Source organism: Polyodon spathula, chromosome 8 (assembly GCF_017654505.1).
Source record: "Polyodon spathula isolate WHYD16114869_AA chromosome 8, ASM1765450v1, whole genome shotgun sequence".
NCBI lineage: Eukaryota > Metazoa > Chordata > Actinopteri > Acipenseriformes > Polyodontidae > Polyodon > Polyodon spathula.
The window spans coordinates 39,602,486-39,627,848 of record NC_054541.1 but is presented as its reverse complement, the minus strand read 5'-3'; the positions used below and the strand labels follow the sequence as shown (position 1 = coordinate 39,627,848).

Below are 25,363 nucleotides of genomic sequence, written 5' to 3'. Positions count from 1 at the left end.
TCAGAACAGAAAATAGGAGGCACTTTTACACAGAAAATCATGAGAATCTAGAACCAACTCCCCAGCAATGTTGTTGAAGCTGACACCCTGGGATCCTTCAAGAAGCTGCTTGATGAGATTCTGGGATCAATAAGCTACTAACAACCAAGTTAGCAAAATGGGATAATGGCCTCCTCTCATTTGTAAACTTTATGTTTTTAATTGTTCAACCCCACCCCCACCCCCCGAAAAAAACAAAAACAAAAAACTATTGAAGAAAGGACTTTTTTTTTCGCCAAGTTAGAAATAGTTTGTATTTTAGAAGCAGGAAAGAAAAAAGTAGATAATCAAATTATTCTAATGCAAAACTTGGTGAATAAATCCATACACGTAAATGGATGATTACTGAATTGAGAAATATTTAAAACTCTCTTAAGGTTGATAAAGTTAATCAAATCAATATCATTAAAGTATAATTATCAACAAATTGGAAACCAAGAGACTGTTTAAAGTGTTGTGGATCACAGCAATGTAAAGTACAGCATGGCCACACAGACCATATTACTTGCTTACGTGCCCTTACCTTGCAGCCACACCAGGGGACTTCTTTCCGGGATCTAACGTGGGTCCTGTTGGCTCTTCCCCGAGGGAACGCGTGTCCTTGTTCAGCAGCTGCAGTCTGGAGCTCAGTTCACTGATCACAGTGGGCTTGCCATCTTCTGCCCGAGGGACCGGTCTGATCTCCACGGGATCCCCCCACAACTTGGACCTTCTTTGAAAGAGGTAGCGGGGTCGGCCGGTGCCGGCGGCTGCAGCCAGTGCGGCCACTTGTTGCTGGGAGAGGAGCTCACTATCTGAAGACTGCTTCAATAGAGGGTCCCTGAAGGTTACCGGCCCTTTGCCGAGATGGGACTTGAGTTTTGGCTTTGGAGGCACTGGCGGCTTCTCGAGTATAAAAGTCTGCCCGTCGGCGAAGGATGTGTAGGTGTCAGTGGGCTCACCGCTCTCCGACGACAAGGTGGACATGCTTGAGACAGTGGAGATGGTACTAGTGGTCTCCAGGTGGTAGTCACTGGAACTCCTAGTGTCTATCTCTTCCACACCTGAGTCAGCTGCAGACTCAGGCACCAAGTGGGTGTCTGGCTTCCCTGAGGGTACTCCACCAGCAGTAGGAGCTGGTGCTGCTGGTGTTGCTGCTTGGGTTGAGGCGGAAGGTGCAATTGGCTTGGCTGGCCGCGGTATAGGCGTGCCTGGAACCGTCACTAGGACACCATTGGCAAATTCATTTGGTGGGGGCACCAGCCCGATCTTTGCCAGCTCTTCTCGCGTATCCTCATCACTGGAGGACAGCTGCGCGGGTGGGAGGGTAACCGTGTAGGGCTCCACGTCCTCCTCTGAGCTTCCTTGTGCCAGCGTTTTGTCAGAAGATGGGCTGGTTGATGGCTGAGTGGTGGTGATGGCAGCAGGGCTGGGCGGATGGGTGAGTTTAGTTTCAGTTGGTGTGAGCTTGGTAGGCTCAGCCAATGCTACCACAGGATCTGAGGAAGGCTCCTCCAAACCCAGATCCACCGCTTGCCCATTACTGGTTGCATGAACCATAACCAGACCAGCCGTCTTCTGCTGGGATGTGTCTACGATGCTGATGATCATGCTCTTCTTCTCTTCTGGTTTCCTTTCCTCCATTTCAGGTTTGTCAGTCATTGTCTCCATCTCCTTGCGGAGGGTCAATGGGGTCTCCTTAAGGATCTTGGTTGGGGCGGATATGCCTGGAGTGGGTCCGAGGGTTGTTCCTGGTGAATAGGGTAACACCCCCCTACCCTCGATCTGTTCTGCCTCTTTGGTCTGGGTGTCCGCAAACAAAGGCCCCGCTTTTTCCATTTTAGTCCTGGGCTCTGGGCTGCCTGCTGTTGGCTGTGGTGTCTGGGAAGTAAGTGCCCGCTCCCTTGCGGCCAGCGCAAGCGCCAGTGGCGAGTTGGGGTCCAGTGGCTTCCCTGTGAGGGGGTGGATGAAGGTGGTGCCACCCGGTGAAGGTTTGAGAGCAGGGGCTGGAGGTGGCAGCTGACCTAAATGGTCTCTGCTGCCCAGAAGCCGCTCATCTATAGACCTGGACTGCGTCAAGGAAGGGGGTGGCTCTGGGCTTGGAGTGCTGCTTTCAAAGGTGCCCACTGATAGGAAGACTGTGGATTTCCTCCTCTCTTGCAGGCGCTTCTCTCTGTCTTTCACTGCTCCTGCAATGGCAGCAGCAAAAGGGCCTTTCACTAGCTGTGCTTCTGCCTGGGCACGCACCTTTTCCTGCATAATCTGATGATGCTGCTGATACTCTGCTCTGCTCGGGCGGGACAGTCTGCCTGTTGGAGAGTGTTCCCTGGAGTGAGCCGTGGCAAGGGCCAGGGAGGCTCTCTCCTGTGCATCCTCTACCTGGAGCTGCTTGACCAGGGGGCTTTTTTTGCGCTGTGGCTTGGTTGGAGCATATAAGCCAACGTTAAACTGGCCAACATTGGCGTAGGGGTTGTCAATCACCCTCCCTTTCCTCTTGATCTTTTCGGGAGGGGTGGCGGAGGGAGCAGGCCGAGGGATGTCCGTAGGCTCCACAGGCAGGTGAGAGGAGTCCTGCAGGATAATCATGGAGCGGGCTTTCTTCTGCCTCTCAGCGTGGGTGACTGACGGACGTGGTGGCTCATAAATTTCAGCTGTAGTTATGACTTGTGGTAGCCCGTGGATCTTGGCTTCAGTGCTGGGTTTAAAGCTGGAGCGCATTTGATCATAGCCCCGCCCGGGTGGAGGGGGCGGGCAAAAGGCTGGGGGAGGCCCTGTATCCACATAATAAGAGGATGGGGGTGGGGGAGGAGCAGTTTGAGGAGGGGGAGGGATCCCATGGGTTTCTCTTATGTTGTCTGTCATAGACGAGCTCCGTGGAAACCGGGGCTCTCCTGTAGAAGCCGACAGCTGGTCCTCCTCCGTCGACCCTGTTGGGTGTGGTATAAGTGTCATTAGGAAAAAATTGTTCAAAAAATCCCACGAGAGAGAAATCACATTTACCACTGATAGGAAATTCTAAATAAGTACTGTAGTCAGTAATAAAAACAGAAGAGCATTTTTGGGGGATACTTATTTCTTCTTTAAAGATATTTTGATTTAATCCAGAGATTGACGACCATGTTAAAAAAAACAAACAAAAAAAAACATTACTTGTTAGTCACAACCAACGTCTGGAAGGTGCCAAATTTAGGTTGCAGAAAAGCCATTTTCCTAAAAAGGAATCAGTTCCCGTGTTTTGTTTTAGGCAGCACAGGAAGTTACAAGATGCTTAAACATTCTAGATAAAAAAACAAGCAAATAATGAAAACTGATGACAGGGAATGCTGCTACTACTATTAAGAGGTAAGAATTAAAAGTTTTGGTTATCGCTGTTTTAACGTTATCGATTAACTGTAGAGATGTAATTTAAATTAAATTAAATGTATAGATTTTTTTTTTCATTAAATAAATGAAATACGCACACAGAAAATGTACTAAACCTGTGATACAGGACAGTTGGATTGTATTTATTCAACAATATAATCAAGAGGAGACATACAATGTTATGTAAATCTATTCTGACTAAAACATTTTCAGATAAATATGAGTTAAAACATTTAGCTGGAACCCTTCTGATTCCCCAGAAAGAAACATGCCTAAACAGAAGAGGTAAGTTTTACCATTCCTTAGCAAACTCCTTTAGCACATACAGTACAAAAGGGAGCTATTAATTTAAGTACTGTGTTTCCGATGAGTCCTAACATACCAGATCTAAAAACCCATTGATTACTCTAGTACCTACAGAATATGCTTTTTAAAGTAACAGAATTTATTTTACAGTCCTTTTCCTCAAGGGTTTCCAACTGTAATATCATAAATGTTTGGGTGGGCTGCGGCACACGCAGTTACAAGTTTCTCAGTCATCATTTCACACAGTACTGTTATTAGAATAACATCAATAAAAATGCTAAATAAATACAACTTGCAAACTTCAGCAAAACCCCCTGAAACTGAACTATTTGTTTTGTGCCACTGGGATATTTTAATGCTTACTTCATTAACTTACCATGTTGGATACTGTATTTTAAATGCAAAATAACAAAATATTTTGTTTAGCTTTTTCAGTAAATAAATCACCTCCATCAGCCAAGCTGGGTGACTAAAGTAACATGCAAAAATAAAAACTAAACACATACGGCCTTGTAGTTTCCAGGTTTGTATTATGATTGTTTTTTTTAATAGAAAATAAACATATGTGCCTGCACATACTTATTCCAAAACTCTGACATCAGATTATGAAAAAGAAGAACACTCAACTGCAAACCTATATGTCTCAATACAAAAACCTTACCTACGGATTGGGTTCTGGGCATTCCCTTTGGCAAAGGGATATGGGATTTCTCCACCCCGTGTGGGTGTCCAGAAAGCACGGGCATTCCCTGACGCTCAAACAGTGACTGAATGAAAAACAAAAAGGGATACATAAATAAAAAGTGCTTATATCTGAATAAGTTATGGGCCTCAGCACTTGGAACGGGCTGCAGGGTGTATTTCCATTGCATCAGGGCAATGAGAAAGTACAGTATATTACTTGGGTTTGGGACCAGAGTTACCTTCTTGGCAAGCTTGGCAAGCAAAAATGTTTTTACACAGATCATTGGTAGCTAGAATCATCTTACTGGAACTTGCCATTCCTTGATTTACCATTCTGAGACTATGCATAGTTGAATTACATGAGATGTTGTTTATGTGCCTTATCTTGTGAGGATAAAGGGGGACCCTGTCTGGTGTCTTGAACAGCAGATGATAGGCCCTTCTTAACCATACACAAAGTTTGGGGAAGTAAATAACATAGTGTTGCTTTCCCAATACAGACTGAGATTGAGGAAAGGGAAATGCTGCACTGCACATACTCCTAAACAAACAAAACACAGTATTATCTTCTCTTTCTTCAGTCCCCTGCACTGCAATTGGGAGTCTGATGAGCAGTTAGGGGAATTGCAGATGCAAAGCCAGATATTAATCATTTACAATACTCTGTAGGGTTTGGAAGGCTGACAAGCCTCTTGTGCCAGGTCAAGCAATTGAATCTGATGTACTAATCCTTACAATGCAGGCTGAATTGCGAGAATCTAGACCCAGGAAAGGCAAGCTGGGCCAAAGGCTCCCCCAGGAAGAGGGCATTCATTTGTTGTTGTTAAACAAGGATGCATGTGCACTGGTATAAATTAGAAATGGGTACAAAAGCAATGGAGGCATAATGGAAAGGAAATTGCAAATCAGATCAAATGGTTTGTAAACATGAAGTAAAATGGCTAAGAGGCAAAAACAATGTGGGATTGTTCTCCTGGCGAACATTCCTGAGTAATGATGTATAAAAACAATCAGAATATGAAAAACATGCTGTTATATGGACAACAGGAGATGTAAAGTAACATGTTTCTTGTACGCTCTGCAGAGGATTATGTAACACTAAGTCTTCTACAAAAGACAGCACCTCTAATGGCACAGTTCCTCTACGCAGGCCAGTCTGTGTACATTTCCCCAGGGGTGGGGTTCTGACTTGGGGTAGGGCAATTGTTTCCCTTGGTATAGTGAATAGATAACCGTCTCATCAAATACATGCAAAACATTTCCCCTGGGTATTGATTGGTATTGGTATGCCTGTACTTACAGTGATCTCTGCTGGTGTGATTCTCCTGCTGGTTGGGCGCTGTTTCACTGTTGCAGCCCTGTAGTCTGCCTCTGTGGTTGCCGGTCTCAAGGGTGATACTTGTGCTGCAAGGAGTTCATCAAGTTTTTCTATATGCAGAATGTAAATACACACACACACACATGCATTTACTCCTTGTCAGACCAGACCTGACACTAGTCTTTTACATAAAACATAACATCTTTAATTACAAAATTACCACAAATAACATATTGTTTCTTTTAAAGATAGCATTTTAAAAAAAGACACCAAGACGCACAAATCACATCACTATCCTAAACTCAAATCGTTTTCTCTGCAGAACTTACCTGCTCTTCTCCTCCTTGCAGATGCTTGCATGATGGAGATAAATTTTTAAAAAAGCTATTTGATTACACAATAATAACCCAGTAAAATAGATATTAAACTTTCTCTGTACTAACCCTCTTTACATAACTAATAAGAGAAGTTTAAATAAATGACTTACACATTTACTATTGCAACAATATTTTACATTTATCTTTACAATAAGTAATTGTGGATGAGTTTAGAACCTAAGATTATTTTTTCTCAGTTAGTTGTACATGCATAGAATTGCATACAAGGTGAGGTAGCAGGATATCCTATTAAATTAAATCCCTCTACAGCTATGGCGAAAAGTTTTCCTTTCAATTCGATCACGACCAACAACCAATACTTTTGGGATATGCCTGCCACAGGTCAGGAATTTACTGAGCATTTTATGTCAAAGCTCCCGATAGGCCCCTTCTGGGAGTGACGTCCTCGGTCCCGCCTACCGAGGGAATAAGTAGTCACTCCGTGGAGGTCGCATTCTCTTTTGCATCAACTCCACAAATGCAAGCGATGCGACCTTGCAAGGTTTGTTGGTCGTCTTCTCTTTCAGGGAACTGGGGTTACATCCGTAATCTATTGTTCCCTTTCAATTCAAAGACAACCAATACCAATACTTTTGGGAAAGTGTGTCAAAGCCGCCGCGAGGGAGTGTGAGCAGACAGGAGATGATGGATGTCTCGCTACCACCAAACTAATCTTTGTGGTGTGGGCATGCAAACTTAAGGACCCTTGTGCTTAATGAAGGCATAGAGGGATCTACCATATTGCTTTGGTAGAACCTGGTGAATGCATGCAGAGTAGCCCAGGTAGCTGCAGTACAGATATCAGTCAATGACGCACCTCTAAAGAGAGCCCATGACATAGCCACTCTTCTGATAGAGTGCGGAGCCCCCCTCCCAGGTGGGAGTAGGCCAGCATTAGTATACACAGTCGAAACTGTGTCTACAATCCGCCTACCTTGGGAATAAGTAGTCATTCCGCGGAGATCACGTTCTCTTTTGCTTCTCACAATCAGGTAGGTATAACTAACCTCTCCAGTTGCTCTGCCGTCACTTCAATGTTTCGGCACCCTTGATGCTTGGACGCTCCATGCATTGATACCTTCGGTGCCCCCTGTGCTTCGATGCCTCACAGCCTCAGTACCTCTATGTTTTGGTGCTTTTCGGCACCAGAGCCTTGATGCCTCAATGCCCTCGGCGCTTGATCGCTACCTGTGACCCCCGATGCCTCGGTGCCCCAGAGCCTTGGTGCCTCGGTGCTTTGGCTCCTCGGTGCCCCCCGGACATCAATGCAGTGGTGCCTAGGCACCCCTAGTACAGACACTCCTGCAGAGCAATGTCCAAGTTCCACCCTTGCACGTCTTGCAGAGGGATGCTTCCCCTACAGGACAAACACCTCCTATGTGTCAAGTGCTTGGGGATGCAGCACACCTCCTCTGCTTTAGGAGATGAGACATTCTGTTCAATCTATGCAGTGTCCCAGCCGAGGACCCTGTCCAGGAGGCTTGCAGAGCTCATAGGAGTAGCTTCCTCAGCCAATTTGGATGAGCCCTCAGCAGCATTGGGAGCCCTGCCTTCCCCCCCTCCTCCACCTGCCTTCCAGCCCGTCACAGAGCGCAGGCTTCAGACCACCAAGTTTGCAGCTGCTCAGGGTCTCCCTCGAGGAGCAGTAAAAGTGCAAGGTATAGTAGGAGGCCAAGGATATCTCGGACCTGAAGAGCCAGATGGCCCAGGTCCTTGAGTATTTGACCATGCAGCAGGCTCTTCCTCCTGCTCCTGCCCCAGCTCCGCCTCCAACCCCTGCTCAGGTACCAAGCCCATCTTCACAGGCAGGCACAGATGTCTCAGACTGAGACGAGGTGATGAGCGAGGAAGACCAGGACGGCTTCCACTGGTAGGAGGTTTATCCAAGGACCCTGTAAGCCCTAACGGCCAATGCAGGATTACAGAGGCTCACCTCAAAAAAGCGTATGCAACCTGGATGGCATCTTGCGATCAGCGCCTATCCCTGTGCCAGTAGTCTCAGAGCTGTGCTTGGTCTCTGGTACACTGCTACAAATGTCAGGCTTCCAAGGGCAGGCCCTGAGCAGAAGCCTGGCGGGTCTTGTAGAGGCACGCAGACAGCTTTGGCCCCAGTAGGGCCCCTGAAGGCTTGTAGCCTAAGACCCACACCTTTTCACAACACCAGCTGCAATACCGGTGCAACTGAACCTCAGACTCTTGGGTGCCTGCCACCATACATACCGGTTATGCACTGCAGTTCCATGCAGGCCCTCCTCCCTTTTGAGGAATCATGGTTACATCCAAGAGCGAACCTCTCCAGGTCTTGGCCCTCAGACAAGAAGTAAAAACATTACTTCTCAAGCAAGCCATCCACCTCATAGAACACACATTTCAAGGAGAAGGGTTCTACTCGAGGTACTTTCTAGTACCAAAAAAGGATCGCCCAATCCTAGACCTGAAACACCTCAATGAGTTCTTGAGGGAGAGGAGGTTCCAGATGGTCACACATCGCCACATCCTCCAATGAGTCCGGCCAGGTGACTTTTTGTTAGCCATCACCTCCGCTGTGCGGGTTAGTGAGCTACAGCCTCTGTCAGTGCACAGTTCCTGTATCCGTATTTGGGATGATGGAAACAGGGTGTCATTACGGCTTTCACTTGAATCAAATCAGTGGAACTAGAGGCTTTCCATCCCCCTCCTTTTCCTTCGGAGGAGGATCGGAGATTGAATTTCCTCCACCCGGTTCAGGCATTGAGATGTTATGTGGATAGGACAAGAATGTTGCATCAGTCTGACCAGCTCTTCGTCTAGCATGGTGAAAGGACCCTAGGTCAAGCCCTCTCAAAACAGTAACTGTCCCACTGGAATGTGATCTCCATGGAGTGACTACTTATTCCCTCGGTAGGCGGGAATGAGGACCTCACTCCCCGGAGGGGCCTATCAGCAGCTCTGACATAAAATGCTCAGTAAATACCTGAACTGTGGCAGGCATAAATAAAAAGTATTGTTTGTTGATTGTCTTCTCTCACAGAGAACCAGAGTTACATCCCTAACCTATCATTTTGCATCATATTAGGATTGAGACATAATACAAGAAAAAATAAAATTATACAAATATAATTTAGACATTTTATTTAACATCATGAAATCAAAGAAACTACATAATGACATCACAAATATCTACTGGAAACTACAATAGTAGTACAGTATTTCATGATTAACATTTCTGTCAACAAAGCTGTATGCAAATATATTAGCGTAACATTATTCAGCAGGTTTCAGGTTGGTGAGGCAAAATTTGTTCATTCTATAGGCCAATGGCCATAGCTATAGCAGGGGCAAATGGTTTGCTAAAAATGCCCTGCATAGTCTTTGTTTTATGATTTTGATACTTATATTTCATTAAAAAAAAAAAAAAAAAAAAAAAAAACATTATTTGAACAAAACATTGAGAGGTGTAAATTGTATACAGATTACAAAGTTTGGTTTCTACATTTCTGTCAGCATGTTTTTCATTATGATGGCACAATTTGGACTAAGTCAGTTTTGATTTCTGTCCATATTTTATTAATGTTACAACACATTGCTGGAGAAATATGTTTATTTAGGTTTTCTATATTTCAATTTTTTGATACAGAGCTAGCTTCTCAAAGCTCTTGCTCCAAATCAGAAATGTACCAAATAAAGCTACTAAACTAAAAATAGACAAGTCAGCTATTTAATTCAGGGTTTTTGCATAGTCTTCATTTGTTTCTTATTTTTTAAGTTGTAATTTCTGTTTCTTCCTTGCAGAAAAAAACAAAAAAACAAAAAACATGGTGATTTGAATTGAAATGTTTTGAGAATCTTCGGTTTAGTGTTTCAAGTTCCGAGTAATAACACAAACAAACAAAAAAAGACATTGTAGAAGAGTCTAAAGGGTTAGTTTAATACATTCCTATTCTTAATGCAGTGCCACTAAGCATGCAGCATAATTACTAGAATGATAGAAAGCAGCACAAATATGAGTGTCTTACCAAGTTCCTCCAGCTCGGCTGTCATAGATTTGGAGCGCAGGGTCAGGGTGGTGCTAGGTGCCCTCCTAGGGGGTGGGGGAGCTGAAATAAAAAGTGAAGACACTTTCGACTTCCTTCCCAAGATTTTCCGAGCGCTGCCGACATGGAGATGCCACTTTTTCTCCACAGCTTTTATCTCATCGTATTCCGGAGAGGATGATGACTCGCACTGCTGTAGCAGTTTGTTAAGGCTCCGTGTTGAGACAGTTTTTTTCATGATTTCAGTTCTTTATGAATGCCAGACAGGTACAGGTTTTAAAAAAAATAATAATAATACTCTTCAGCGTATGGCCATACTTCCTTGTTTATGTTTAAAAATGGATTAACACTGTATACAAAGAGTTATTTACATGACTTGTAGTAATCAATCTTTCCCAGTCACTTTCTTCATTGAAAGCTCTATCCATTAAATACACAATTAAGGCACCAGATACTGTCCCAGAAGTCAGCATTGCCAGCTCACAGTCTGGCAGTGTGGCCCTGGGATACCAGGATAGTAAAACCTTCGTCCATATTAACCGCAGAGATTTAAAAGACAGCTCATGTCTGTCATTCCATTTTCATGTTTGATGTTTCGCTCGACTACACGCTGCATAGCAATTCTGTCAAGTGTTAGATAAAAGATTTTAAATGATATTTATACCGATTGAAAAAATATAACTTTACAAGAAGACTGCACAGTTTATGGTCAAAGACATTCCAATTTTGTTAACCTGCTGTTTGTTGTTTTAAAGCTGGTTTCATAAAATGTGCATCTGTCAACAACAGCACAATTTCAGGTAGGAGTAAAAGACACACAGAGAGAGAGAGAATTCCCAGGCCCTAACGCAATGCTGAATTCAAACATTCACTACAGTAACCATGGTAACTTGGGCAGCAGGGAGGCCTGGGCTGGAGCACCTCACTACAAACACTCTGTAATAGGGAGTAGAATTATGTGTTGTCGGGGGTGGCAGGATGTACAGAGTAAAAAGAAAAATGCTTGTGTGAAAACACAGTTTTGAAATTGCACTATGAATCTTTTTGGGATTTTACACACACTGTCAGTTTCCTGAGGAATGGAGTTTCAAAAATACAAAATTAACGGCAATTAAAAAAAAAGATTAGCATCCCACTAATATAATTTGTAAAATTGTCTACCACTAGTGCTAATAGTCTGACTGGAATCCATATAATGTATAACTTGCATGTTATATTGGAAAAACCTTTTTTTCTTTGAGACTAAATCTAAGGTATTTTAAACGCAAACACGTGTAACAGCTTCCTTCATTTGGCCTGGGTAAACCTGGAGCAAACCCAACACCAGTAAGTTATACAAAAGATGACGCTCTGTTTTACCCTTTCTGCTCGTGTTTATTAAACTTCAGTAGTAAATTCAGATTAGCTCCAATGTTTCCACACAACGAATAATTCTGAGACAGATCTGTTCACAGGTAGTCAAAGACAGCTATCATCCTGAATTTCTGATTTCCAGGAATTTACCGATATCCAGGCTGGACTCATTCAATTACCCTGAAGCAGTTGAATTATATTTACTTTCCTTTCCAAAGGATTTTCTTGTCAACAGCAGCTAGTGTGCTAAAGTTGCACACAAGGGCTTCCAGCTCATTTGCAAGCAAGTGTCAGAAATCCAGGTCAGATGTGATGTTTTTTTTTACCTCAAACACAGCAAGATAACAGCAAGGCGTCACTGTAGGGGCCTCTGCTGAAAGCTGGGAGCCTAATCTGGGATACTTTTCTCTTCCTCCAGGCTTACTTAGTACAGCATTTGTCTTAATTTATTTAGCGTATTCACTAAAACTGAGAAAAGGGGTCTCAAGTTCAGCTCAACATTTTGTAGGTAACCAATTCAATAATACATTACAATAAACAAAATTAAAATCATTGAATTCTATACTGCCCTAAAATGAACTTATCAAAAGTCTAGAAGTGCCATGAAATAACTGGAACTACACCAATTTTTTTTTTTCATTTATATTACAAATTAGATACGACAGTATCCACCTGCCATAACTCTACCATGTCATAAAAAAAAAAAAAAACAACTAACCACTAAAAACTAAAAGCCAGTAGATTATATTCCCCCACAGAGTTCCAATTTTTTTTTTCCCCCAGATTCTAAAAATGTATTTAATATCCACTCAGCATATGCCTGGTACATTTTTGTAGTTTTTTCATAAGCTTTCTTCTCCTTGTTTTTCTGAATGAAAAATCTCCTTCTTGTTCTCTCCTACTTTATTTCTCTCTCCTCTCTTTGGGTTAATCCAGTTGGAGTTAGCGGATGTTTTTCTGGTTATTAATTAACAATTGAATCCAAGTAATAATTAAAGAGGTAGCTCCTGATTTTTTCCCTTCTGACATGTATTCCCCAAAAGACCAGAGTTCACAAGTCAGGTATTCTGCTGTTCCTGTGTTTATATCCACATGTGTGCATTCAGCACAAAGAGGAATGTGCTACATTTACCTTTTAATAACCTTCTTATCTATACACTACATGGTGTTTGGGGACTAACAAAATAAGACAAATAGGATGCAGCTATGCTGAGGTTAGAGAATTGTGGTTGTGAAAAACAAACTTAAAATAAAGCATGGTTAAGAGCTGATAATTTTAAATGAAAAAATCTGTCATTGAGGGCACAGTGGTAAGTCATCTGATTGACTAAAATTCCTTAGTGTAAATAAAGCATTCTGCTGACAAAGCGAAAAAACAAATAATTACCTACCTTTCTTTGACATTAGTTCCATTTTCATTCCTGTTCCAATCACACTGTAGCTGAAGTTATCATTTTCAAGTGTAGTTTAAGATTTTCAGTCTCTGCTTTGACTTACTCTGACCCACAAGATGAACAACTGCAAAACGTGTGCATAACATGCACTGGAGAAAAGAGGGGCTCTGACACTCACTTAACATCAAGCCTCTACTTCTTTAAAGTAGGGTGCAAAGTGGGCAGGACCAGAACCAGAGACTTTGTTAAGCTTAAAGTACAGTATGCATAGAAAAAGAGAAAAGCACCTAGCTTGATTTTCAGAATATAAGATACAATCTATCACATGTACAGCACACATGGCAGACTTGGGTTACATCCCTTGTATAATGCACCTCTTGTATAATACCCTGGCAGTAAAACCACAGTATACTGCACAGAATACAGTCATCCAAGTATTCTGTACACCTTGTATATAACACACAGCCTACTATAAATATATTCCTTGAGAAATTCACACCAGAATTTGCACAAATCGACTAACTTGCAATCTTCGGCTCAAAAACAAAACACGATGTTCCTCCCCATTACAAGACTGTGATAACACTGACCCTAGACCCACTTCTGAAGCATCTGTTTGTAATATAAATGTTTTTTCAAAGTCCAGACTTATCAAAACAGGCTCAGAGCACAGTGCTGATTTCAAGTCTAAAAACGCCCTTTCAGCTGCTGACCATTTGCCATGTTAGATGCAGAGGCTTCAGTGAGTTCTGTCAAGGGCACAGCTCTCGAGGCAAAGTTTTCAATAAACCAGCGATAATAGTCAATAAGTCCCAGAAAGGCTCAGACTTGTTTCCTGTTCACTGCACAGGACAAAATATCTTCAATTTTGTTTAGCTGTGGTCTAATTAAGCCACGTCCGAGTGAAAACCCCAAATATTTTGTCACCTACTTCCCTTAACGATCTCAACACCATTTACACCTTGTGGGAATGAGACTCCCAAATCAAGGCTAAACATTACCACACTGTCAAGATAAGCTGCTGTGTAGTGATTATGTGGCATGAGTACCTTGTTCATAAGCCTTTGAAAAGTGGCTGGTGCCCAATGCAGTCCGAAAGGCAAAACTGTAAATTGGAACAAACCCTGTGGCGTTACAAACGTTGTTTTTTCTTTTGACTTTGGTGACAGTGGCACCTGCCAATAGCTTTTTGTAATATACTTGGCTTTGCCCAAACTTTCCAACAATTCGTCCACCCTTAGCGTTATCAATTGTTTATTCTTTTTCATTTGTTTTAATGTTTTATTATAACATTCAACCAAACCATCCATTTGTGGGTGGTAAACAGAGGTAGTAATTTTTTAACTGTCCGTGATATTCTTTGAGCGCTGGATGAGGAAGCAGCTATCTCCTTTGTTTGTGTCCATATTATCTCTGTGGTGCATGGGGCTATCATATACACTGGTTTCGGCTTCATTAGGCGCCTATCAGTCTCACTTGGCTATTGAAAGGTTTTCTCAGTTTTTTCAGGAGAAAACGTTTCGAGACCTGTGCTTTACGTATTTTTGATGATGTTGGACAGAGTCCAACATCGGAATGGAAAGGGAAAATTGAATTTTGTCGGATCTGGTCCGACATAGGACTGCAAAGGGTTAATATTACATTGAATGCACGTTATTTGTACCTCAGTCTGGTCTATAGAAAAGCGTTCCCCCACCAGGTCAGAGGATATTAAATTCTGCCCAGAGCCTGAATCTAATAAAGCTAATGTGCTTTTATCCCCTATTTTAAAAGGAACCACATACTCTGTTTTGGTGAACCAAAGGAAAATAAGTTATTTACCGTAGTAACCATGTGACAGTCCATTGACTCTACATTCTCCCTTTTGGGACAGTTTCTGGCAATATGCCCCCAACCATTACATTTAAATCATTGCACCCTATTATATGGCAAACTCTGCATTTCATCAAACAATTTATTCTCCCCTGCCCAAGGTCCCTTCACGGTTCTAGGCTGCTCTTCAGCGCCCGCTTTTCCCCACACATTCATACTTGGCGGTGCGTTGTTTCGGGCTTGGGGGACGCCAGGTACTTTTGGTGGTGGAATGGGGTGTGGGCTGGGCAATTTCTAGTGCAGTGAGCTGGCGTTCGACCAGGGCGATTAGTTCATCTGCAATGTTCCGGTTGCCACCCATTTTCGTAATCCAACTGGAAGGCTTCTTAGATAATGGTCTAGGACCAGTATTTCCACAACATGCTCCACTTATCCTGGGTTAAAGCCACCTACGGGCTAAGTGAATTAAGTCAAATAGCTGTGAACTTTATGCTTTTCCATCTTCATATTTCCATGAGTGGAAGCGTTAATCCCCCACAGCTGCGGTGACTGTCGCTCTTGCCAAAATCTCGGCTTTCAGAAGACTATAATTAGCTGTTTCTTTTAGCTCCAAATCGAAATAGGCTTCTTGAGCCTCTCCACTCCAAAAAAGGTGAAACCACGCCAGCCCAATATGCAGGTGGCCAAGCCTCTCGCTCAGCAGTCCTTTCAAAAGCCAAAAGGTAAACTTCTACGTCATCTGCTGGGTTTATGTTTTGAAAAACACGACAAGCTTGTATAGGATGTGGTCCCTCAGAGGATGCTCTCACCTGGGATTCAGAACTAATTTGGCTCCACAGTTCTCTCTATTCTTGACGGTCCTGTGCTGCTTGTCCTGCCAGGACTTTAGTATGTTCCTGTAAAGCCACTGTGGCGTGCTGTTGGGCTGCCGTGGCTTGCAGAATTGTTTTAAGTAACTCTTCCATGTTGAGAGGTTCTCACTCAACAAACATAGCCCCACTTCTGGTACCAAATGTAATGTATTTAGACCTTTTCAGCTGGAGTCTGTGTTGTTCTTCAAATAAGTTTCTGTACCTTTAATTAAATGTGGTACACTGGAAGTGCTCTTTAAATGCTGTGGCGTAAGTTTATTAGCGAACTGGGAAATAACTTAATCCAAATCACCAACCAGCACTATTGTTGTCAAAACCCATACCTTTCTTTCATTATCATAAAGTCCTTCTTTGTTCAACACACTTGCCCACTGTTCAGTTTTTTCCTATCTATCCACTTCAATCCTCCTCACCGAACACGCAAACTGTGACTTTTTTATTCCCCAACTTGATCAGTTGATTCTTACCAGCATTTACCAACTAATTATCACCAGGGTCCTAAAGCCTCCATATTAATGTTTGGCATATACACACACATGTATATATATATATATATATATATATATATATATATATATATATATATATATATATATATATATACACACACACTGAGTGTACAAAACATTAGGAACACCTGCTCTTTCCATGAAATAGACTGACGAGGTGAATCCAGATGAAAGCTATGATCCCTTATTGATGTAACCTGTTAAATCCACTTCCATCAGTGCAGATGAAGGGGAGATGGGTTAAAGAAGCATTTTAAAGCCTTGACACAATTGAGACGTGAATTGTGTATGTGTGCCATTCAGAGGGTAAATGGGCAAGACAAAATATTTAAGTGCCTTTGAACGGCCTACGGTAGTAGGTGCCAGGCACGCCGGTTTGAGTGTGTCAAGAACTGCAACACTGCTGTGTTTTTCACGGTCAACAGTTTCCTAAGGACATCCAGCCAATGGCAGGCCAGTGGTCGAAAACGGCTCAATGATGAAAGAGGCCAAAGGAGGCTGACACGAATTGTGCAGCGCAACAGACGGGCTACAGTTAGTCAACTGACAGTCCAGTACAACATTGGTGCCGAAAGAGCCATAAAAGAATGCACAACTCGTCGTACCTTGACACGAATGGGGTATGGCAGCCGACGGCCTAACAGAGTTCCACTTCTTTCAGCAAAACACAAGAAACTGTGGTTGCAGAGGGCTAAGGAACGAAAACACTGGGCACTGGACAATTGGAAAAACATTGCCTGGTCTGATGAATCCCGGTTCCTGCTGTTTCACACTAATGGGAGGACTAGGGTATGGAGAAAACCACATGTCAACATTGCAGGCTGGTGTTGGTGGTGTGGGGTGTGTTTTCATGGCACACATTGGGCCCCTTGATAAAAGTGGAGCAATGTTTGAATGCCACAGGATATCTGAACATCACTGCCAATCAGGTGCATCCCTTCATGGCAGCAGTGTATCCATCTGCTAATGGATTTTTTCAAAAGGATAATGCCCCATGCCACAAGGCTAGGCTTGACCAGGAATGCTTCCATGAACATGATAGTGAATTCAGCCTACTGCAGTGGCCTGCTCAGTCACCAGATCTCAATCCAATTGAGCATCTGTGGGATGAGATGGGACGAGCTGTTCGGAGTAGAGATCCACTAACAGTCAACTTGACACAACTGTGGGAAGCATTGGAGTCAACATGTGCCAGCATCCCTGTGGAACGCTTTCGACACCTTGTAGAGTCCATGCCCTGACGAACTGAGGCTGTTCTGAGGGCAAAAGGGGGTGCAACTCAATATTAGGAAGGTGTTCCTAATGTTTTGTACACTCAGTTTGTGTGTGTGTGTGTGTGTGTGTGTGTGTGTGTGTGTGTGTGTGTGTATATATATATATATATATATATATATATATATATATATATATATATATATATATATATATATACACATATACATACACACACACACACACACACACAGTACTGTGCAAAAGTTTTAGGCAGGTGTGAAAAAATGCTGTAAAGTAAGAATGCTTTCAAAAATAGACATGTTAATAGTTTACATTTATCAATTAACAAAATGCAAAGTGAGTGAACAGAAGAAAAATCTACATCAAATCCATATTTGGTGTGACCACCCTTTGCCTTCAAAACAGCATCAGTTCTTCTAGGTACACTTGCACAAAGTCAGGGATTTTGTAGGCATATAGTCAGGTGTATGATTAAACAATTTCTGCCTGGGAGAGACCTTGCTGATGCAGTATAACTACCTTGTGTCTTGTTGCTGTGCTCAGTCTTGCCATGGTGTATGACTTTTGACAGTAAACTGTCTTCAGCAACCTCACCTTGTTAGCTGAATTTGGCTGTTCCTCACCCAGTTTTATTCCTCCTATACAGCTGTTTCTGTTTCAGTTAATGATTGTGTTTCAACCTACATATTGAATTGATGATCATTAGCACCTGTTTGGTATAATTGTTTAATCATACACCTGACTATATGCCTACAAAATCCCTGACTTTGTGCTCTCTCTCTCTCTCTCTCTCTCTCTCTCTCTCTATATATATATATATATATATATATATATATATATATATATATATATATATATATATATATGTTAGAAATAAGCAGATTTTCCCCCAAATACAAATATAGAGTCACACAATGCTACACAGTATGGAGGTGGCATCTTTGTATAAGAAGTTCCAGAAGTGATACAAAAACTACAATTATTTTTGTATGCTACCCTTGACTAAACTTGTGAGAGAATCATCGGCTGTGTACCATTAGATTTTACCCTAAGATTATCACAACTGAAAATATGAAGTTGGCATCCTAATTCATGGTTTAAGAGATATCAGCAGTTGAGGCAGATTCACAAAAGATCCCCTCAGAGGAACGCTTCCATCAATTCCATCTAAGTCATCAGCTGGCGTGTTTGTGCCATAGTGTTTTCCGACAGAGACTTGCTAGAACCCGATATGAACAGGACAGATCCTGCAGTTTGGTCCTTACCTTTCTTGCGAACCACGTCCTCTGTCTCCGGTTTCCGGCTTACTGAGACCACCTTCATGAGCAGATGATTCCCTCCCTGTCTGATCAGAGACACCACCTGCTTGTGCCCCACTTTTACCACATTCACAGCATTCACCTGGAGGAGAGAGTAATCCAGGATCACTGTGATTAGACAAGGTCTGATTGGTTACCAACAAGCTGCAATCACAGAGAGTTCAACATTGAGATTTTGAAAGGGGAAACAGGAGCCTTTAATAAAAGTGAAGATCTGGGGGTTGGTAGTTTTCATTTATAAAGCATCATAAATTGGCAGCTGTTTCCCTTTTAGCACAGAAGCAATGTAGTCATGCAGAATTGGATGGATTTTAGTAGTATAGAAAGAGATAAAATACATCTTATAGTATGGTAATTTTCTGATATTACTGCATTTTTTTTCAGTACCACTTTTGAGCCGTTTCCATGGGTGGAGCTTGTGCTTCTGCAGGTTGCTTAGATACAGTGGAATATCCTAGATGTATACACTTATATAATTGTACTGGTAGTATACAGTTGACATTTTCATTTAACCATATGCTTTCTGTATTATTACATCTATTATCACTCTCCTTCCATTACCATACTGGTACTGAGGAAGTACCAAAAGAGTCACATAAATATTTACCACAAGAACTGGGTCCCTTTTTATTTGCTATCATCTATAGAGTATTTTGCAGTCGCTTTGCTTTATAGCTGGTGAGAAGGACGAGAATTAATTATGACAGCAACAGCAGACACATGCTTTTACCCGTTTTGAATTAGCAGCCTTAATTGCAAGACAGTGTAATTGTAGCTTGGTATGCAGGATTTCAATCTGTAACGATACAGTGCCCCATAAAGCAAGCATTGCTGATTGAATAGATTGTTTAAATTCCCCAACATGGAGCAAAAAATACATAAATAATGCACTTAAAAAAATTATCTTATCATCAACACTGGACGAGAGACAGTCATATAGAAGTTGCAGACAGATAAGATAGACAAACGAAATAATAGAGGAGACAAACAAGCTTGCTTTTTATAACCGAATTGACAAATCCAAAAGTGCTGTCATAGTGATAAGTGATAGAAAGTGTGGATAGTTGATAGTGCTATCTGACTCTTTACACATTAAAGGAATCAAGCCAAAATACCCATGTTCCCCTTTGTGTTTGTTTTCTCTGTATAGGTCTGTACCACATGAATTATTGCTACAGATAAATCACTATCTTAAGCATTTGAGGCCTGCTTAATCTGAACATGTTTTAATACTTACATGAGGGAGAAGGTTATACATTTAACTAATGCACAACAGAATTACAATACAAGCTAGATGTTGTAAGCACAATACAGTACGTTGTAATTCTTTGCCTTATAAAAAGGTACCATTGGTAGCGCATTATATTAAGTGGACACCGCCTAGCTATTTGCCTTAGCCCGTCCGTTTCCATTTGGTTTCTTATTTTGTATACCTCAATCAGGAAGTCTCCTGTTCTCAGTCCTGCCCTCCAGGCCACACCTTCCACATCCACAGACTCCAGGTACTGCAGTGCTGGGAAAGCAGGGGTCGGTGCAAACTCCTCGATAGGCGTCTCCGCTGGGGACCAAGCACACAACACAACTTTTCAACTGACCTGACCACAGCATACTGCCAACTAGCATAGTATAGTGTGCTATAGCATACCTTTTAATGTATGCTCTCCTGCACACTGTAATCCCATTGCAATACTCTCCCTTGGCATGCTTTTAAATGTTTAATGCAATAGTATTTAGAATTTCAATCAATTGTAAAATTCTTAATGCAATCAGCAAACCAATGCAAAGGATATAGTATAACGGCCATTTTTGATCGCTACAGATAAGACACCTAAAGGTAAGACAGCACAGGTTCAAAATGTAAGCGTGGAATAAGGAGTGTGCTGTTGACCCAACCATCCCATGCCATCTTGTTAGCTTTACGGGTAAGTTCATGATAAGGTTTATATGTAATAGTAAATAATATGTATCTCATATAACGTGCAACCTGTAAGGGTAATCTACACCATCATTCTTGTGATGTAGTGCTTTATAGCAGGTCCTACTTGGTCAGACAAATTCTTTGAAAGGAACATGTGAAAGCCAATCAGTTTATTACACTGTCAGAAATAAAATACAGCAATTCAGTGTGTTAAAAAAAAATATTGATCCCATACACAATAGGAATAAGGGTGTTTTCTGTAATCCAGGGGAACAGTACCCTTTAAATCACAGGAAAAATGAACAGGTAGTGCTGTAAGGCACTAACAAATAGAAACATTGCAAATGCTCAACATACATTAGTAACAGCTGCTATGCCTTTTGTTGTGTACTATATCTTAATACACTTGCGATGACTTGCGTTACTATAGTTACCATATCAGAGTGGATAACTAAAACTGTGACAATGTGTTGTCGAGCAGCTGAAATGCAGCTGATGTTTTTCAAGTTATCTAGGACATGATGACCAAAACCAAAATTGTAACAAAACACAGATTTCTGCTGACAAATCACAGCATTTGTGTTATACTGTGTAAGATGTATAAGAATGCGCAATATACTGTATTTATAGAAAAGGTGTATTCGGCGTGTTTTAAGAATATTGGTACTGTTGATCACTCGAAAGCTCTGAGTTAGCCACACTATCCATTCAAATACTCAAACACTTAATCATAACCACATGGACTGCTGCAGAGGAGGAAAGTGCAGCCTGCAGCAAGCCCTCTGTCAACATGCACAATGGTGCAACGTGATAATCCCATCATCAGACCTACTGTATAATGCCAGTATTCAAATATCGCATCATATTAACAATACAATATGAGGGGTTTATAAGACCCCATATGTGATGTGTCACTAATTTTAAAGTCCACTAACTTAACAGCTGACTGCTACACTGCAGTCAATCATGTCACTTCCCTCAGTTGTGTTTCTAAAAAAGATAATTTGCTCTGACTTTAATTTTTTACAAGCACTACTTTTCACTTCTGAGGTTTTGAAATAAGGATTTGGAAGTGGTTTTAAAGTCAGCAAACAAGCCGGTCCTGATACAACATGTTCTACTGCACAGCAAGAGGAGGTTCTGTTTGAATCTTAATCACATTATATCCCAGTGTAATCAATCTATAGCAGTTCGCTACATAGCTGAACATTACTTGCTATACCAAATAATCTTCCATTTGCATTCATCAGAGCGTAATCAGTTTTCCTTATTGACACTGGCATTCATACAGACATTTATCAAAGCTGTCAATCAGTCTGACAGACAGCTCTCTTCTCCTAACTAACTGACTCTGTCAGGTCTTACCTGGCCCCCTGCACAAGTAAGCATCCCAAATGATGTCAGTGTCAACAAATAGCATTTGGGTTATTTCTGTGGGAGCTAGTCGACATTTTGCCTCAGGGGGATGAACTAACATACAGTTTGCTTCAGTATATTGAATCCTGACACATGCAAAATATAAAACACCCCAAAACAAAAGTTGTAGGCAATGCTGCAATTACACCAAACGATATTTGAAATTATATATTATCTTAAGCCTGTTAAAAGCTTTCCGATGCCCATTTAAAAGTCTGATATAAAGAAACAAATAAAAATGTTGAAGATAATCATGCTAAAAGAGTTGTACTAAAACTGCCAAAACTTCAATTTATGCCTGATCTTCTTTAGCAAGATAAAACATGAATACACCTTTAATTACAAGATGGTACTTTAAGTATTGATGCTGGAGGTGGAAACTGAAGTTTTATGGGGGAATGACGCCAGGGCAGTAGGGTCAGCAGCTGCCTTGCTCTTTACTGAGATGATAGGTAAGATTTCTAACATGATGGTAACAGTAACAGATGGAAGGATGGATTTCTGTCTCATTCACAGGATGGCGCCTTCAAATGCAAAGTGCAAATCACACACTAAGCAGACAAGCTGGAGGGTTGAGCCTTTGATATTTTGCAAAATTATAAGTGTGCCATACCTAATTGAGCCTGCATTCTCATTTCAAAATGAATACAACACAGGCACAGGTTGTAAATTGACTGGATACAATAGTAATAAGATGTTGAAAAATAAAACATAGTTAACATTGTACAATTGACTGGCAATAGTAATGACTACAGAATGACTGTAGCCAGAGAACAGCAAGTCACTGTTGTCTATGATTGCTTCAGTTGTGATTCTACACAAAGACACAATTACAACTGGTATTATTGTCAAGCAAAGGTTGGGTGAGTATGGTGGCTAAACCAACACCTTTTTCCTTGAGGATTACCCCTCCAGGTATGTCTTAAGTTAAGGGAAGAATAGCATGGGAGGACTAGCACAGAATCATTGTGCTAAAATAATGATCCTTATAAAACCAAAAAAAAAGATATGTCTCTCCTACCTTTTGCCCCACGCAAAACAAATCCAAAGCCTTCATTCTCCTTCTTCTGCAGGACTGCAGTCTTCTCCTCGATAATGTAATCACTGGGAAGAAAGGAGAAGAGGGCCACCAGGTTAGACTTCAGTACCATTTCATTGGCCTGCCCACTTCAGTGTCTGTGATCCATTACTTCCCAATTAAGCATAGTTAAAATGTTTTAAAGGATCCTTCACCTAAAATCAAACCTCCCTTCAAAAAAAAAAAAAAAAAAAATTAAATACTTAAGCTGTTAGATATGCAATAAGTTAAACTTTAAATCCAGGTCCTGAAGTCTTCTGTAGTTTATTTAATACATATTTTTTGAAGCAAGTTCATTCACTGTCTCTTTTCTCCATTGCACTCAGATTAAAATGAACAGCACTCACAGATCTGAAGTAGTCTAGAAAACAAAAAAGAAAAAAGAAAATATACTGAAATACTTGAGCTCCGCTCATAATAACCCAGTGAATGAAATCGCAGCCTCCATGCTTTGAACTGTGCAGCAGCATAAATGAACCTGGTCTGTCTGTTACACTAACATGGAGAGACACACAGAGACACACTCACACACACACACCCTCCACCCCAGCAGAGCAGAGCAGATTGAGGGCCCATCAGAATCATCTCCTCCTGTCCTTTTACATAACACAGGGAAAGCGTGGAAAGGATATACGGCACCACATCTTAACCATGCTTTTTTTTCTTTTCTTTTAACACAAACCATCTGCTGAAGTTTTATCAGCAGGCAGAGACTGAGGAGTGGTCTACACAAAAGGAATGACTCACTCAGGGGCAGAGGAAGAGACAGCGGGAGCGAGGGGCTGATAGGCAGAGGGAGGCAGAGGATAAGGGAGAGAGAAGAGAGGGAGACTGCATAGAGGAAAGGGCCACAGAGATAAAAAAAAGAGATTGAAAGAGGGAACCAATGGAGTGTGAGAAACAAGAGCTGAGACAGGAAGGCAGAAAACAGAGGGTGAAATGACACAGATATAAGGAAATAAATGAGGAAGAGACAGATAAATGAGGGACGATGCTCATGTGAAAGACAGGGGCTGTAAGGGGAAGAACACTCCTCTGCTAAAATATCCTCATTCTAGTCATGATTAATATAAAAGGTTACTTCCATCTTAAAATATATATATATATTTTATGAACATTTAAATGATGTGCCGTTTGCTTATCACTAGAATGTATTTACAGTACAATACTAATTTTTCATGACCATACATAAAAATAAATGTTGCCTCATGATTGATATAAATTATAATAAATTATACTAATAAAATCACAGTACTTTGTATGAATAAATTGGTTAGTAGCATCATTTTTTTTTTTTTTTTTTACATTTTACACAGCTAGAAGGTAGCTTAAATGAACCCAGAAGAACATGGCTTAACAAATGGCAGCATTGACAGTCACTGTTGTCAGTTCAGGGGACCTTATCTTCATTCTTTGTATTTTTATTGTACGTAGTAATGTTATTTAGTAGGCCCATAAATATTAAAAAAGCGTATTATAAAAAGCGTCCGTATTTAGATTTGCCACTGCTGAGGTCATTAAAATAAACTCTACAACTCTACAACTGTTTCCACATTCCACGCATGTTGACAACTACACCCACAACCAGGGGCAGACTGTTAAGCAGCATAAATCCCCTAGAAAGCATTCTGGGGGCACCAGATGATTCTTAATTGTTAGGTTTAGGGTTAGGTATTGGGTTAGGGGTCGGTTTTAGGGCTGGGGCTGCTTAAGGTTAGGTTCGTGGTGGGTTGATTTCATAGAGTTGCCAAGCTCTAGAAGTGAAAGGTGGGAGTAAATGGCAAATACCCGAGAATCATTTGATGCCCTCAGGACACTTTCTAGTGGGTAGTCCTTTACTCTGCAGCTGGCTAACAATTGCACTTTCCTTTTTCTGGGTGATATGCGTTTCATTCACCCCTCTCACGTGACACTTGCACATCAACAATGCCGTTCATCCCATCTTTTTAATGGGCTGAATCCGGTCTGTGCTCGCTCAGAAATACAAGCACCCAAATCCACCAAGCACATGTGTAGTAGCAGCCAGCCGTCAGCCTGGACTGGCTATGACTGGCTTAAAAATGTCTGGATGAAGCACAGCCGGTTTGCGAACACGGTGATCAAGCGATCAGCACGCATGTGCCAAGACAACAAAGGCTATAAGTTAATACGTCATGTGAAGGGTCTCTCTTATTGTATAAGAGAAAGCATCTTGAGCAGTTTGGGCAAGAGGATCACAAAGCCTACGTTTGTTGATATTTTGTGTTTTTTTGGACGTCATTTCCTCTAGTATGCTAATGTCCCTTTCTATTTCTGCAGTTTCTGTCATATTTTCTTTGGAAACTCTACTATTTATCCAAATTAAAACCAAGGTTGAAGTTAATAACAGGAGTTTCCA

The 25,363-nt window shown here is 41.5% G+C and overlaps 1 protein-coding gene across 13 annotated transcripts in view; it reads right to left on the bottom strand.

Moving 5' to 3' along the window:
• Positions 1-25,363, bottom strand: part of LOC121319929 (SH3 and multiple ankyrin repeat domains protein 3-like) — a 293,718-nt gene that overhangs the window by 42,445 nt on the left and 225,910 nt on the right. For 10 of the 13 annotated variants that reach the window (XR_005950771.1, XR_005950770.1, XR_005950769.1 and 7 more), the window contains exons 16-23: positions 22,930-23,012; positions 20,008-20,132; positions 18,521-18,656; positions 10,062-10,142; positions 6,019-6,042; positions 5,672-5,799; positions 4,349-4,454; positions 563-2,945 (exon numbers count right to left, since the gene is read on the bottom strand). Coding sequence is in view for 10 of the 13 variants with exons in the window: in XM_041257910.1 (XP_041113844.1) it covers positions 563-2,945; positions 4,349-4,454; positions 5,672-5,799; positions 6,019-6,042; positions 10,062-10,142; positions 18,521-18,656; positions 20,008-20,132; positions 22,930-23,012 (3,066 nt within the window). In the remaining 3 variants the exon portion in view is untranslated. The remainder of the gene's footprint in view (positions 1-562; positions 2,946-4,348; positions 4,455-5,671; positions 5,800-6,018; positions 6,043-10,061; positions 10,143-18,520; positions 18,657-20,007; positions 20,133-22,929; positions 23,013-25,363) is intronic. The other 3 variants (XM_041257906.1, XM_041257905.1, XM_041257908.1) reach the window with 3 other exon arrangements.